This window comes from Humulus lupulus, chromosome 2, assembly GCF_963169125.1.
Source record: "Humulus lupulus chromosome 2, drHumLupu1.1, whole genome shotgun sequence".
Lineage (NCBI taxonomy): Eukaryota > Viridiplantae > Streptophyta > Magnoliopsida > Rosales > Cannabaceae > Humulus > Humulus lupulus.
Window position 1 is genome coordinate 275,072,233 of NC_084794.1, and position 16,234 is coordinate 275,088,466.

At 37.4% G+C, this 16,234-nt stretch overlaps 1 protein-coding gene across 2 annotated transcripts; it reads left to right on the plus strand.

The window, feature by feature from the left end:
• Positions 1-11,580: 11,580 nt before the first annotated feature.
• Positions 11,581-16,041, plus strand: LOC133819459 (uncharacterized). Of its 2 annotated transcripts, none has more exons than XM_062252722.1 (6): positions 11,581-11,853; positions 12,481-12,692; positions 12,815-12,873; positions 12,968-14,803; positions 14,983-15,148; positions 15,241-16,041. In XM_062252722.1, exons 2-6 carry the CDS (start codon positions 12,572-12,574, stop codon positions 15,915-15,917), a joined length of 2,859 nt encoding a protein of 952 aa, XP_062108706.1. In that variant the 5' UTR covers positions 11,581-11,853; positions 12,481-12,571; the 3' UTR covers positions 15,918-16,041. The 2 variants fall into 2 exon arrangements, with proteins under 2 accessions (XP_062108706.1, XP_062108707.1); XM_062252723.1 differs by having other exon boundaries at positions 11,583-11,853; positions 15,250-16,041.
• Positions 16,042-16,234: the final 193 nt, after the last annotated feature.

Here is a 16,234-nt window from a genome sequence, read left to right on the forward strand (position 1 = left end):
AATGTGTTAAAATAACTCTATTTTGTAGAGTTATCACTAATCTAGGACCATTACAGTGTGTAATTAAATATTGCTTAACTCGATAAATGAGTAATTTGGACTTAAAACGTGTAATTGAAACTAGCCACAAGTTTAGGTAACCATTTCATTAAAAGAGTTTGAGTACAATACATGGGATCCCAATAGAGTTTGAAATGGTTACAACTCAAAATGAATACAAAAGCTGACCTAAGCGGTAAAATTAGGGTCCAACCCTAGTTCCAACCGATACCCTTGACCATGGCGGTTGAGCAAACTGCATATGTAGACCCTGCCCCTGAAGTTATCCAACTCATGGCTTGTCCAACTTTTATTTTCCTTTACCTGCACCATTTAGCACCCATAAGTCGAGGCTTAGCAAGAAAACATTATCATGCTCATAAGCAGTAAATCATCATATCACATAATAATTATTAGCATGCCTAGCAGTAATAACCTAACTCATGCATGCAATAAATTCAGATAAGTGACTATAAAGCCACACCAGGGCTTGTAACGCCCTACTACCCAGGGACCGTTACGTTGTGCATTTTAAACAGTGCTAAACTCGCTAACCGAGTCATTTGGCCATAATCGTGTAACTAAGTGTGATTAACGGCTTAGGGTTAAAAATTTTGGTCACAGATACAACGTTTCACTAAAATGTTTATTGTATACATTAGAATCCCAAAAATATATTTTAAAGGGTTAATTATAATAAAAGATTTACAACCAGCCGACCTAAGCGAAAAAATAGGGTTTAACCCTAGTTCCTCTTTAAACCCTCGACCGTGGTGGTCGAGCAACCGCATATATACACATCGTCACCTAAGCTCTCCAACTCAAGGATGGTCCAGCTTTCTTTTGCCTTTACCAGCACCACATAGCACCCGTGAGCCGAGGCTCAATAAGAAAACTCAACATGCTCATAACCAGATAATAACATGTCACTAAATCATAATAAGCATGCCTAGCAGTAATAGCCCTATTCATGCATGCAGGCAAGTCCAAATAAATTATTATGGGGTTTTGTGCCCTGCATAAATTATTATGGGGTTTTTCACTATCAACCTTAATAAGAGAGATTAAAGAAATAAAATATAAGAAGATAAGGATTTTTATGTGGTTCAGGTTATAAAAGAACCTTAGTCCACGAGTCTCTAGTATTAAGAAGATTGTAAGCTTGTGATTGCAAGCTCCAATAGTGTATTCTCATGCAGTGCTTAAATTCCTCTTAGTACAAAGTGTTTTCTCTCTAAAAAATTGAACCCTTTACGATGAGACTCCCAACCTTATTTATAGAGGTTGGGGTCATTAATACTAATCATAAGTAATTAATACACATTATTACCATTATTAGGGGATTAATACTAACTCAATGCATTGGGCTGCATTGAATAGAGCCCATGGCCCAAACGAGATTCGTGGGGCCCACTGCTGAAAAGCACCTACTTTATAGGGAACATGCCCCAGGTACTGTCAGGGCATGTTGTAAATACCTCCATGTCAGGTGGCATAGTGGGTGTGCAAATTTTCGAGTCGTACACTCGATAACACTGTTGACGAATAGCCCATAAAGGTTGTCAGACGATCCTCTGGCTCTGAAAACTCGCATTTGCTAACACGTTGTGCCTTATCTTAGGTCCGAGAACCAGAACCTCGGACCTGGAAGATGACTGGGAGACAAGACCCCTCGCCTTAACTGCCCGAGCTGGAGAACCTCCAGCTCTGAGAACGAACATCGGGGATTAATCTACTAAGGCACCCACAGCCCACTGTCAAAGGCAAGGTCTCACCTAAGGGGACCCTTGCTCCAACTAAAGACCTCGGGCAGTAACATGCCCCGAGGATGCCTATGAATGTCCAAGCCAGTCCCTGGGGGTTGCCACATGTCGAAGGTGAAAATACGGAGAACATTTGTCCCCCAAGTCTCTACTCGCTCTCGAACAGTGGAGACTTCAAACTAAGGAAGACTTCGAAAAGTCCTCAGACGGGAAACGTTTGGACTTCTGTTGATGTCACTCTGAAAAGAAAAACCTCGTGTCAATGCCCCATTGTGGGCCCATCAATCTATGCATTTAATTGGGGGTTAACTCGATATCCCAAACATCCACTCTACGCCCAAGGCGTATTTTCCTAAAGAAACAATGATTGTGATCTGCGCCTTTTGAACCCTGACCGTCGTTTCACCTTCATGAAGTTACCAGGGTAAGCCATCCGACAATTGTGGGGAAGTTGCTTCCCTAACACGTTTTACTGGGTATAAAATCCCAGAAAAACCTTCAGTCTCATACTATAACCATTCGAAAATCAAAAACTTTCCCAGCACACTTTCTTCTCTCTCGTCTGCCTCTCATCTTTAACCCTTTCCCGGAGCTCTGGACGACTGGTGTGAATTGTCTTACTTCTGGTTAAATGGAAACTAGTACTTCAAGGTTAGGACTCGCCTCATCACCTACATTCGCTTTATCTCGGGTAAGTACCTTCGACCCACTTTTTTTTTTTTGGTGTGTGCATGGTATTTTAAGATATATGTTTAGGAATGGCAGTAGTATGGAATTTTTGAGCCTATTTCTCATTTTCACGAGTCATTTTAGGCACATTTTAATATTCGGCTCGTTTGAAATGACCTTCAAGAGTCTTTTTGTCAACTTTGCATTTCTAAGCCTATGACCGAAATCTAGGAATTTCCCAGATTCCGGTAGGTTCATCTTCTTCAGCTTGTCCTTAGGTGCCGGGGATACCTCGCATTTCCAAAATTCTCCTTTCCTTCCCGAGTAGTATTCCTAGAGTCGTTCATGCTTTGGCCATCTTTCCTTTGGTCAGAATACTAACTGCTTGGTTTTTTGTCTCAGATGTCTGAGGAACTCCATCAACTACACGAACACAGGTTCTATCTCTTCGACCATGAGATCTCCAATATGACCTGAGCACAAGATGCTTCAGAAAGCAATGTAAGGACGGGGAACCATGAGTCAACCGGGAGCTAGTTGTTCATCCCGACCTTCAAGTGGTGGTGAGGCCCAAAATTCTTGAAGACTGGGGGCTCACTGTGGAGGAGGTAAACAAGGCCCTCATTGCACACCCTACGCAAAAATACGAGGGTGATGTGTTGGAAGCAGAGGATTATCACACTCTGCTTCAAGATCCCGAGGCCCTCAAGGAAATCATGAGGTATTACTCGATCGGAGACAGATGCCTCATCCACCTCTGTCGGGAGTCTGAGAGGAAGCATCCAGCTTCTACGGCTTGGGTGCTTGGAGCCAAGCCCACTTGATGATGGGGGCTACCCTACCCCTCAAGCAATATCTCGTGAACTTCCTGAAGTTCATGGGGATATTCCCCTTCCATGTCTCCCCCAAAGGCTACAGAGTGCTCGCGGGGATGTACATTCTGTACTAGAAGCACAAATGGCCTGAGCCTTCACTGGTAGAAATTCTTTATTTCTACAGTTTCAAAACCACTCCTCGGAAGAAGGGCTCCAAGCGAGACGGATACTATGCCCTGGCAAAGTACCCAGCTTCGTCACTCAGTTACAAGGCTCCCCACCGTAACGAGAATCACGCTCGGGACTACAAGGATGCATTCTTCTTCACAAACAGCTTCCTGACCCGTAGTAACCCGATCTTGATTCTCAAATTCCCCCGAGTAGGTGAGTATCTTTTATAACACGCTTATTCCTTGCCTTACTTGGGCCTTTCTACATTCGATAATTAGTTATTTTCGTTTGGACAGGTCTTTTCTGTCGAACTCCCTATGTTTAGCTCTTCTAGGATCATCTCCAGGAAACAAAGGCTCCCCCCGACCGAGACTTGGACCTTAGTTTCCTGGTAACATAATTGAATCTTAATAGGTCGGTGCTTCTCAATGTCGAGCAACGAATAAGAAACCTGGAGCTAACCAAATACCGCTAGACCAAGAAGTCTCGGGAGTTGGTGTCCCGTCATATCAATTACATAGAAGGGATGGTCAAGAAGGCAGTTCACAAACAGCTGGTGGAGGAAAGGCTGGTGAATGCACGTGCTGCAAAAGAGGCCTGAGAGGCACAAGAGGATCGGGAGCTCGAGGAAGAGCTTTAGGCAGGGATGGAAGCTTCCCGTGTGGACTCAGGTAAATCACCTCTCGCTCTGACTTCCGTTTTCCAAGTAGGTGATAGGATAAGTCCCGAGCATGTATGGGCTTCCCCAGCACTCCTTCGTTGTGGTCAAATTTCACATCGAGGTTGGACTAGGGAAGAATTCCAGGATTACCTAGAACTCATAGACATTTATCTCCACTGCCCTAGGAGGCAATCCACCTCTCATGGATTCGTACCCTTAGACCGAATGACGTCCTTCACCTCGAGCTGGTTTTGCCAATATGGCACCAACATTAGTTGTGAGGTCGGGAATAGGATAGTACACCCTTACTATTTGCACCAAGGCTCAACTCACGGTGAGCCTCTGAGTAGCTTATTTTATTGCATTGTCCTTTTGTGTAGAATGTATGCTAACTATTTAACTTGTCTTGTAGCTCACATGGGATTGGCAGACATTGCTCGGTCTGCGCCAAGGTTAGGAGCGCCCCCCAGCTCTTTGGCAGGAGAGGGGTCATCTCGTCCTCGGGAGCCACCCGAACCCTCTCCTTCAGCCAAGAGGCAAAGAGTCTTCATTCCCCCCGAGTAGGTCCTTCCAGCCAACTTGCCCCTGGTAGTGGAGATCCCCTCCTCCTCCGAGTCAGACGAGGCGATTCAAGAGGCAAGGCAGGAGGAGGTCCCAGAAGATCAAGGTTCGGTGCAAGACTCGGAGCAGGAGGCGATGCCACCCCAAATCCATCTCCTGGTGTACCCTGAGAAGTATGAGGGGGCTTTATTGGAGTAGTACAAAAAGATGCTTCAGCACTTTGAAGCAAGGCTGGAAGAAGGCAACAAAGCCTTACACGAGACAGTCGAGGCCCTTCATCAAATCACACCACCCCGAGAGAGGCCCATCATCCCTCCAATTGGTCGGGCCGAGCTTGAGACATTGTTCTCCGCCAAGCTAGGGGAGATCGTTTCTCCTCTTGCCGCCGAACTTCTCTAGGGGGTCAACTCCACCATGTGCAAGTTGTCTGCTTGAAGCTTCTCCCAACTCGGGGACAGTAATGAAGCATCTCTCGTGGCCTCATGTCAGTACGCCTCTATTCGGGTAAGCTAATCATTCCCGTACTTGAATTCAACTCATCAAGGTTTTATTAGGCTTACATTTTCCTTCCTTTTATTTTATTTTTTTGTTTTGTAGCCCGCCTTGGCCTACCAGCGCCTGGGAGACATCATGATGGAGAAGTCATACGAACTTCAAAATTCCCAGGATAAGGTTGTCTCTCTTAAGGAGAAGATGAAAGGCCTTCGGGAAGAACTTGCCTGAGCCAAGGCTACCCTCGAGGCTGAGCGAAAACACTCTCTAGAGCTTGAGGAAACCATCAAGACGGCCTCCGAGGATATACAGTAAGCCAAAGAGGAAACGAAGGCGGTTGTTGAGGACATGCAGTGGGCCCATCAGGAGGCTAAGAAAGCCACACCCGAGGTCGCCCAAGTGGCCCTGGAGAACTCCCAGCTTCAGGAGTAGGCTAAGAAGGCAAGCGACCGGGCTGAGCTAGCCGAGAGGAAGGCTCTCTAAGCCATGGAGATGATGTCCTTGGTGCTACACTTAAAAGAAGTCATTATTTCACACTTTCTGTTGAGCATGAATAAAGACCGTTATTGACTCTACTGATGAAGTTAAGATATAGCTATACTGCATTTGTAAGTGGTGGTATGTTGTTATTATTTTTTTCTTAAGAAAATTTGTTAGCTCACACTTTTTTTGTGAAAGGTAAATGAAATATCCATTAATAATAGGTCCAACGGACATAGAACTTTACATGAAGATAACGCTCATAGAGAAAAATCAACCAATATAGGCTTACTAAGCTATTTACAATAAATAGTAGAAAGAAACCCAAACAAAATCTTCAATTAACGGTTTAATATGGAACAAGCATTCAAGCTTCCAAAAAGTGCGAAGTAATCTAGATTTTCTCTCCACAAGGGAAAATCACAGTTCAACCCACCAATGGCTATCAACCAATGAACTTCCAAAAGAAAGGGGGAAATAACAATTTCCTTATTCAACCAAGAAATAAAGGACATAAACAAACAACCAATCATGCTTAAGTGTCCTGACACTAGAGATTAAGATACCATGTAACAAGGGATCCATAAAGATCGGGAATCCCCCAGATCTAGAAACCGAGGAGAGAATCCTTGACACCCCCGCATAAGCGAATTGAGACATTCTAAAAAATTTGACCATCCAATAGGTTTCAAAGCCATATGCCCTCGCCATACAAACTAAAAGCCCCCACTAATCCAGGAGGGTGATGGAGAAACACAATCTTTAGTCTAGAAATTAAACAAAATAAAGCAAAAACAAAAACTAGACAACAAAAGAAGTAGACGACAAAAACTAGCCCACTTCGGATTGAAGCCATCACACCCCCATAAGCCTCGCAGCCTGACTTGCCTCGTTGCCATATCCACCCAGCCCACGTCGAATTGAAGCCTCCAACACCCCTAGAAGCCTCTCAGCCCAGATCCCATCGAAGAAGAGGAACCTCCCACCTATCCCCCATATCGTATAGTAGAAGCATGCGCTGGCATCTCTAACAGAGAACCAAGAAGATGACCGTGAGGGAGAAGGTGGTGACTCCCTTAATTAGAGAGAGATAATATAAAACCCTAGAGAATATAATTAGCAATGAAGGATAAAAGATTATGTGGTGGCAACCTAAGTAGGACTTGTTTAAAACTTATTAGCTCACACTATTATTATTAGTAGGTTAAGATGTTAAATATTGTATCCATCAAAGTTTTGTACTCTAATTGATGTTATTTTGGTTATATTTTATCGTCCACCGTGTAAAATTAATAAATAAATAATTTTATAAGTTTTGATAGAATTTTAGAATGGTCGTTTGACTAAGTAATGTGATTTTTAATTTTACTTAAATTAGACATTTAATTTCAATAAATTTTAGTGCAAAAAAAATCAATGTTTCTTATCTCATTAAAATAAAATTTTCAAACTCATTAAATACAAATGTTTTAAAAGAAGACATAAATTTGCAGATACATAAGACATATTTGATGTAATTTTCCAATTTATGGAGATTATAGTTTATCATAAACATTTTTTTTCCAATTTCGTAGGAGGCTCTTCATTACTTAACTAATGAGTATTGAATTATTGTTTTTAGAGAAAATACGAGCTTAGCCCCTGTGTTTTGTCGGAATACGCGATTGGCCCTATAGTTTGTTACATGACAATTGAGATCTTATGTTTTGCAAAATTGATCAAAATAGTACCCTAACATTGATTTTGGTCAAAATATTTTCCAATATGATCAAAATACCCCTACTTTTTATAATTAATGAATTAAAAAATAGTCTTCAAAATAGGACATAAATTATTTGAAAATTAAGATATTAAATTTTTTTAAAAAAACTAAATTCAAATGAAATTGACAGAAAAATGAAAACAAAACAAAAATTGAAACAATTTAACCTAAATAAAAAATTAAAATAAATCTAACCTAAATAAAAAAATAAATGAAACAAATTTCATATATTTTCTTCTCCTCCTCCTCCTCCTCCTCCTCCTCCTTCTTCTTCTTCTTCTTCTTCTTCTCTATCCAGGTAAGTTTGGCCCCCCACACCCAGATCTACCTCTCCCGCGACCAAATCCATTCTGCCAAATCTTTGACGCTCGCCAAATCTCCAGCCAGATCTTAATCTGTCACCTTTAGAGAGTGGTAGAAGAAAATATCAGTCATCAAGCTCTGCCCAGATATAGATCCATTCATCACCGTCCCACCCACCCCATCTGTCTAGTTCGCCTCTACAGCACCATCTCCTTGAAGCACTCGTCGTCGCAGTAGTAGCTCCACACCCAGAAGTTCGTTCGTGCTCCACAGTGAAGCATATATATTACTTTTTTTTCAACGTAAGGGATAGAAGACCATATCTTTGATGTATAGGATGCCAAGATTTGTCCCTTATATTTTTGGGTATCATGAAAACCCATTTCATTACATTTTGGTTACAATTGTTAGTAAACTAGAAGAAGAACGAATAGGAGGTTGAAAATAAAGAGAAGTTACTAGTTTGAAGTTTGATTTTTTATTGTGAAATCTAGGTTTGGTTTGATAGGTGATGAAGAAGATGAACAAAGAAAGCTCAAACTTAGATCAAAAATGGAGGGGAAGAAGGAGGAAAGAGAAATATGATTAATTTATGTTTCTTTATTTTGTTGTTTTAGTAAAATTTTTAAAAGTTTTAATTAAATAAAATATTTGTAATTATATTTTTATTTTAATATTTAAAATCAATTTAATATAATTTAAAATTCAATAATTAATAAAACTTGAGGGTATTTTGGTCATATTGGAAAATACTTTGACCAAATTTGGGCTTAAGGTACTTTTGCAAAACACAGGATCTGAATTGTCATTTAACAAAATATAGGGGCTGATTGCGTATTCCAGCAAAACACAAAAACCAAATTGATATTTTCTCTTGTTTTTATATCATATTTCCTATTAATTTGTCATTATACCTTTTTAAAATTTTAAAATATTAATAAAGTAGAGTAATGATTAAGACACACTGATAAGTATCGAATTTGTCTATTTTTAATTCATTATTCTTTTATGATTATGCACTTGATTATTTATTTATATATTTAATTAGTTTATTTTGTAATTTTAGGATTTCCAAGACATTTGGGTGAAAAATAATGACTTTGGGATGTTTTAAATGCAATGCTTCTCGACATTACAAGTCTAAAACTTCACACTTGATTTTGATAATTTTTCAATAATCTTTTGGAAATTTTTCTATAAATACAAGTTTTAGATATTTTTCTTAGATTTCCATAGCTTTTTGAATCGTCCAAATCCGAGCTATATCGAGGAAGTTATGGTTAAAATACTATCAGTGGCTGAAGTTAAAGAAAATCTTGGTTGCTGAAGAAAAGGGAAAAAGTGGTTATGGCCACGACAATGGACATTTATGGCCGCAGCCTCCAGAACGGAGACTCACGGTCGTGGAGATGGATATTTTTGGTTGTGGCCTAAGCCCATGGTTTTGCATTTTGAGTGATATGACATCAGTGGCCGCGGCTTGCAATACTTTTTAAGCTTTAAACTTTAATTTTTAAATGTAATTTCAATGGGACTATAAAAGGGTTTAAAGATCATTTTTAGAATAACTTTTTATTACAAATTTTCGAGACCAGAACTTCAGAGGAGAAGAAAATACATTATTCTTTTCCACACTCAATCTAGTTTTTCTTCTTTTCTCTAGAACTTCTTTATTTTCAATTTATGATCATGTTTGTGATTATGGAGTAGTTCTCTTTTAGGTTAAGGGTTATTTCAAAACCCTAGACATGAAATCTTGAATGCAATGATGAAATTTATTCATTCTATTCTCTTTTATTAAATTGTTTTTATTCTTTGAATGTTATGAATCTTGTGATATCTTGTTAGGTGGCCAACTAATTAGGGTGATATATTGTTCTATTATCATCTTAGGATTGTTATTCACCTAATAGTCTAAGGTTCTAAGTAGAGTGATAAATTTCAATTAAGTATTGTGACGAGTATTTTAATTGTAATGAAGAATAGAACATAGGTAAATGAATGGCATGTTTAATGAATTTATTGTCTAGATTAAATGTAATGTTTTTCCTGAGTTAAATAGATCGCATGCTTAATGGGTTTATTGCTTGGCAAAAATAATTAATTAATGAGCGCTTAGCTTTAATTAATTATAATAGGAAACTAGGATAATTGACTGCTTAAGTTTTATCTACATGGTTAATAGTTTAATTGAGAATAATGAATAATATTTGTTATTATTGATTGATTGATTGTTAAAGGTTGAGAATAATTCTTAACTCTTCTTTAAAATCGTAGTTATCAATTGTTCTCTGCTTGTTACTTTATTTTATGTTATTGAATTATGAAAGAAAATCTCATTTTTAATTTTTGTTTTTATTTTGAATAATAAGTTGATCAATAGTTATCGTAGGTTCGACCTATATTTACTGTTATACTAAGCAATTGGTAATACTGAAAATAAAATCTTTAGTAAATTTGATACAATATACACATTAATACACATTAATACAAATTTGATACGATATACGACATGAATCACGCACTCTTAATACACATTATTTGTGCACACAATGATGTGTTAATTTTATTAACCAATAACCACCTATGAAATGATAAGTCGCATGGTCCCAATTTTAATAGGAGCATTATATTTGCACCCAAAAATTTGATTAATACACCTCATTTTTATTAAAAATTAATATATGATATTTGTTTTCAACTTATGCTTACATTATTCAATTTTTTTTCTTTTTTATATTCTAAAAAATACATATAAATAATATATATTTTAAATATTAAAACAAAAAAAACTATAAAAACTTGTTAAAATAAGAGTTTTTTTTTTAATTATGAAAACAAGATAAAATTAAAATATTAAAATTAAAAAAAATAAAGAATGTCAAAAAAAAGTATTGAAAAAAAAGTTATAAATAATTTAAAATTTTATTTTAATTAATGGAGTGTCTATATATATATTCTTGGGTGCAAATATAATATAATATAATATATTTTTTAATAAATAAATTATATGGTTAAAAAATTGTGCTATCATTATATGCACAAATAATATGTAAAAAAAATGTGCTCATTCAATAAAATAAGAAAGAAAAAAAAGACAATGATGCCAAAGATATAACTTTATAGAATCATGGGTTTAAATATTTTTGGACTATGTATTTTATCTCATTATCTGTTTTGATTTTGTGTTTTGACAAATTATTTTTTGGACTCTATGTTTTTTAAAATGGTTCAAATAGAACCTTAAACCCAATTTTAGTTAAAGTTTTCTCAACTGAAATCACAAATAATTTAACAAACCAACAATTCGAAACAAAAATAAAATAATTTTGCTTAAAAATTGTGTTGTTATATTCAAATTTTTCTTCATCAAAATTGAATTTAGAGATCTATTTGAACTATTTTACAAAATATAGGGTCCAAAAATAAATTTTTAAAACACAAGGTCCAGATAAGTAATTAGAGGACAACGTTTACTAAAACTAAACGACATATCGTTTTTCCTATTGAAACGACAGAAATAGTTTTGAAAACGACCAGTCACCAGATAGATTAGATGCAGACGTGGCATGTTACTTCCTACAATTTAGGCCGCTGACGGCGGCGACATACAGACAAACTAAAAGGCCAGTGAGAAACACGTGTCACAATATCATTAGACATTGATTTTAAGGATTATAAAACTCTCGGTAATTTTATCATGATCGAGAAGTCCCGTTTGGAATTTGAAATGAAGCCCCCTCTCTCTCCAAAGAGACGTTATAGTTTTTTTTTATCCTTTTCTTGCAATAACTATTTTTCAAACTAAAATTATTATTTTTATAATTCCAAAAAAAAAAAAAATTTAAAAATACAAATTTCATTCTTTTGTCCTTCATTTATTGCTTGAACTTATAAGCCTCTCTCACTCTTCTACTATATACACAGTGAGAATCTTTCCCTCCCCTCTCTCTATCTCTCTTAAATGTTGGATGAAGAAAAGGGTATCAAAAAATTTCCATTTTGATAAGTGGGGTTCAGATCGTCTGTGAATTTTAATTGTTGGGTTATCTTTGTCTTTGAAGCTTACTCTCAGAAAGTTTTGGTGCGTTTATGGGAGATAGAGACGAGTTAGCTGGCATTGATCCCTGATTTCACGTAAGTTTCTTGCTTTTTTTTTTCTTTTTCCTTTTTGGGTCTTTAACTTTTTTTTGTTTGAATGGATCATTTGGGATGTCACAGTTTCTGTTTGGATATTCCCAGATATAATATGGGACAATGGTAGCTCTGTGTTGATTATTACATTGTCTGTTAAGACTCCTTCCTCGGAAGTCTGGTACTTATGTGGCTGATTTGAATTATTTACGTTTCTTGGAATGAAATGTTGTAATGGAAGTTTATCTTTTGGGGTGCATAGAAGATGCAAGCCTCTCTCTTACTCCCTCAATTTTTTTAACAACATTTTGAGGGTTTATGGTACTTTGTACTCTATTATACACTTGATTTTGAACTTTGGATCAGATAGAATGAGTTAGTGCTCTGTGTTGATCCCCTTCTATGATTTACGAAGTTTTGTGCTTTAGAGAAAGAAAGAGAGGTGTGGCAAAGTAGATAGTCTTATTGATGGGTTTATGATCTGTATGCTCAATGTCATAGAACACTCTACTTCAATAGAATTAATTATCAATGCATTAAGTGTTTTTTTATTTGAACATATTTAGAAAAATGGTTCAATATATGCTAAGAAATTAGAGGTTATGATTATTTTTATTGGATCTCTTGCAGACAAATGTTGCTAGTTGAACAGAATGTGTGTCTAATTGCCTCTACTGCGATAGATAAATGTTAAAATAGCCTTGTTTCTGCTTCAATAAAGATGGGGTTTGACAAAGAAGGTTCAAAAAATGGAGCCGGTTATGTTGGTGGTTTCTTTCATCTCTTTGACTGGACTGCAAAATCGCGGAAAAAGTTGTTCTCAAACAAGTTGGATTTACCAGGTACAAGTGTATGCAATATGCATATGACGACAACTGCTTGTTTGCTTTCGTTTTATAGTATCTTAATCTTGGTTCTTCTTGGTGGTTTTAGGTTATAATAACTTTTCCTTTCATTTTACCAGAGCAATCAAAGCAGGGAAAGAAAAGTGATGAGAACTTGCCAACAACTCGGCTATCATTGGTTAGAGTGCAGCTAGCCAGCTATCATTTCTTTTTGTTGCATTTCTCCATCTGTTGATTGAATCTAAGATTGTAAGTGCTCTTTGGTTTTGCAGGTAGATGAAGATGAAACTGGAGTAGGGACAAGCTTCAAATGCAGTAGTGAGTACAGTGGTGCTTCATCAGTTACGGATGAAGACGGATATGGAAGTAGAGCTCCTAGTGTAGTAGCCAGGCTAATGGGGTTGGACTCTTTGCCTACTTCCAATTTTCAAGAGCCCTACTCTACACCGTATTTTGATACTCAGTCTCTTCAAGATGCTCATTACCACAGAAGAAATTTTGAATATTACCAGGACAATCAGATGATGTTTTCTGGAAACATGCTTAGAAAGGATGATGGCAAAAATTCCAGGGATTTAGTTGAGTCGAATCCCAAGAAGACACCAAGCAGGCCAATTGAGAAGTTCCAAACTGAAGTTTTACCCCGTAAATCTGCTAAGTCAATTCCAGTTACGCATCATAAACTTTTGTCTCCTATCAAGAGTCCTGGGTTTGTTTCAAGTAATAATATGGCTCACATAATGGAAGCTGCAGCAAAAATTATTGGACCTCAAGCTACCACCAAAGCCAAAATGCCACTGATAGGATCTTCTTCCATACCCTTGAAGGTTCACGCTCTTAAAGAAAAGGTGGAGGCCACACAAAAAGTTCCTTTTCTTGGTTCTTCATCGGCAACCATGAAAGTACAAAACCTAAAACAGAAAGTGGAAGCTGCCCATAGAACATCCAGGCTTGCTGAAGTATCTCAAAGGCCAGTTGAGTCAAATGCTGCCAAGTATCTTAAGGGACAATCCATGAACAAGAGCTGGAATGGAACTGTTGATACTTCTTTCAAGATGTCCTCTGATAAAGAAGAAGGTTCTTCTGGCCTAAAGAATAAAGGAAAGTCTATTTCACTTGCTATACAAGCAAAGGTCAACGTTCAGAAAAGAGAAGGTCTCAACTTAAATAGCTCTAGGAATGAAGTGCCCCCGAGACAACAGAGTGAGCACAAGTCAAGTCCCACCTTTCGAAGCCAACAGAATACTCAAAAGAATTTGAATAAGAAATCTTCTTCACAAAATCCTTCAAGTGTTCTAAGGCAAAATAATCAGAAACAGAACTGTCTAATTGATAAAGACAATTCACTTTCAAAGCCACTGGTTTCAAACTCACAGGGTAGGAAACTACTGTCCCGCGATTCTTATTCTGTGCATCAAAAAGGATCGAGTAGAAGTAGTGGGAGCTCAAAATTAGGATCCAGGAAGTCAAGCTTGACAGTAGAAGGTGAAAAGGAACTTCCTTATTCTAACAATAGAAATGTCCCTCGAAAGAAAAGGTCAATAGATGGGGACCTTCATTTCAATAAAAATCAGATTGATGACAAAAGTTTGAATGCCAAAAACCAGAAGCCAGTAAAATCCAATTCTGCCACTGATGGTTGCCACAATTGGGCAGAAGATAGCCGAAGGAAGGGCATGGATGTTGTTTCTTTTACATTCACTGCCCCACTTACAAGAACAGTGCCTGGTTCTGAGATCTCTGGTCAGCTTGGACAGAGAAAAAATAGTTATTCTGGGGACCATCAAGTTAAAAGGATGTTGCTTGATTCAGAGAATATGAAATTATCTTCGTTGGGATACAATGTCATAGGAGGTGATGCTTTGAGTATGCTTTTGGAAGAAAAGTTAAGGGAGCTAACTTTTGGACTCGAGTCTTCTAGCCGTGACTCTGTCAAGGGAGTGTCAGTTTCAAGTTCTGGGTCACATTTAGAAAATGAGATATCAACACCAAAGATAAATGAGCAAAAGGATCAACAGTTATTGGTCGATGACAAATTTGGTGGCCAATTTGACTTTCAATTTTCAACCAGTCGTCCTCCTATGTCTAGTTTTAAACCGAAATTTCAGGTATATTATATAGTCCTGATCCTTTACATTGTTTCTCTTTATAAGCCAACTTATATTATATTATATTAACAAATATTTTACAAAGTCAGAGCAAATTTTGTTATTTTTAAACACACATGTCAGACATACTTTTGCACCATATACTCTAATTGTAGTTGCAACAAATATAATATTCTCAGGGGGATGGTGAGATGGATGATTATAGAAGCAATCACTTAGAACCTGGGAAGTTGCACAATGGCCGCCGGCATCCTAGTCCTGTGACTCCAGTCTCTATCCTGGAATCTTCATTTTCAAATGAAAGTTGCAACTCTTCGATTACTACAGATAGTAATAGTACAGAAGGTATATTTATTTTCCCAAATGAAAGGTGTTCCTATGTAGTAATATTTCAGATGCTTTGTACTTGCAAAGGTGTTTTACTCAGATTATCATAGTATTTTCAGGGAGCAAGCTGTGCTCATCTGTTCAAGCTCAAGAAGCTAGTAGTTTGAGTTTTTTGAAGAAGTTCCACCCACTAGAAGCTGATACGGAGCTGTCAGATTCAGCCTCTTCTACCTCAACTGGTAGTTTAACCAAAAAGCGTGCAGCCACATTGATCATGACAGATCTTTCGAAAACAACAGAGTGGGAACTAGAATATGTGAGGAAGATATTGTGTAACATAGAGTCAATGTTTAATGACTTTGCGATGGGCCGTTCGCGTGATCTTATTAACCCTCGTCTATTCAATGTTTTGGAGAATAGAAAAGGACCATTGGACCGTGATGGTTGTGAGTCTAAGATGAGAAGGAAGGTGTTGTTCGATTGTGTTGGTGAATGCTTGGACTTGAGATACAGGTGTTGTTTGGGCGGAGGATACAGAATGTGGGTGAAAGGAGTGGGAATGGTGAGAAGAAAGGAATGGCTGGCTGAAGAAGTATACAAGGAAATTTCAGGTTGGGAAAGCATGGGAGATTCAATGGTAGATGAGCTTGTGGACAAGGACATGAGCAGCCAATATGGAAGGTGGCTAGACTTTGAAGTTGACGAATTTGAATTGGCAGTGGAGGTTGAAGCTCAAATATGTGATTCATTGATTGATGAAATAGTTGCTGATATGTTACAATTTTAGTGCCTTGGTTATTTGCTATTCTTATTCCAACAAGCGTAGGCTCATTTTGCTCTCTTGCGGATCTTGTAAGTTTTGGATTCTTGATTTGTAATTCTGAGTTATTAATGATCTTTGTGATTAAATTTGTGATCACTCTATAAGCTCTATATATTTACTTAGACAAAAAGTGGGTGGTAAATTTTTGTTATGTCAGAACTATTTACATAAAACTATTCAACCATTTGCGAGCCTCAAAGACCCATTGTAAGTATTAGAAAAGGTTTGCCAAACATATATATGAGTATATGTGCTCTCTACCAATCAGGTATGCGAGCAAA

Coding starts and splice junctions, on each gene's coding strand:
- LOC133819459 (XM_062252722.1), top strand. CDS start 12,572: ATGGGGTTTGACAAAGAAGGTTCAAAAAATGGAGCCGGTTATGTTGGT. Junction 12,874..12,967: donor CAACAACTCGGCTATCATTG/GTTAGAGTGCAG, acceptor TTGGTTTTGCAG/GTAGATGAAGATGAAACTGG. Junction 14,804..14,982: donor GTTTTAAACCGAAATTTCAG/GTATATTATATA, acceptor TAATATTCTCAG/GGGGATGGTGAGATGGATGA.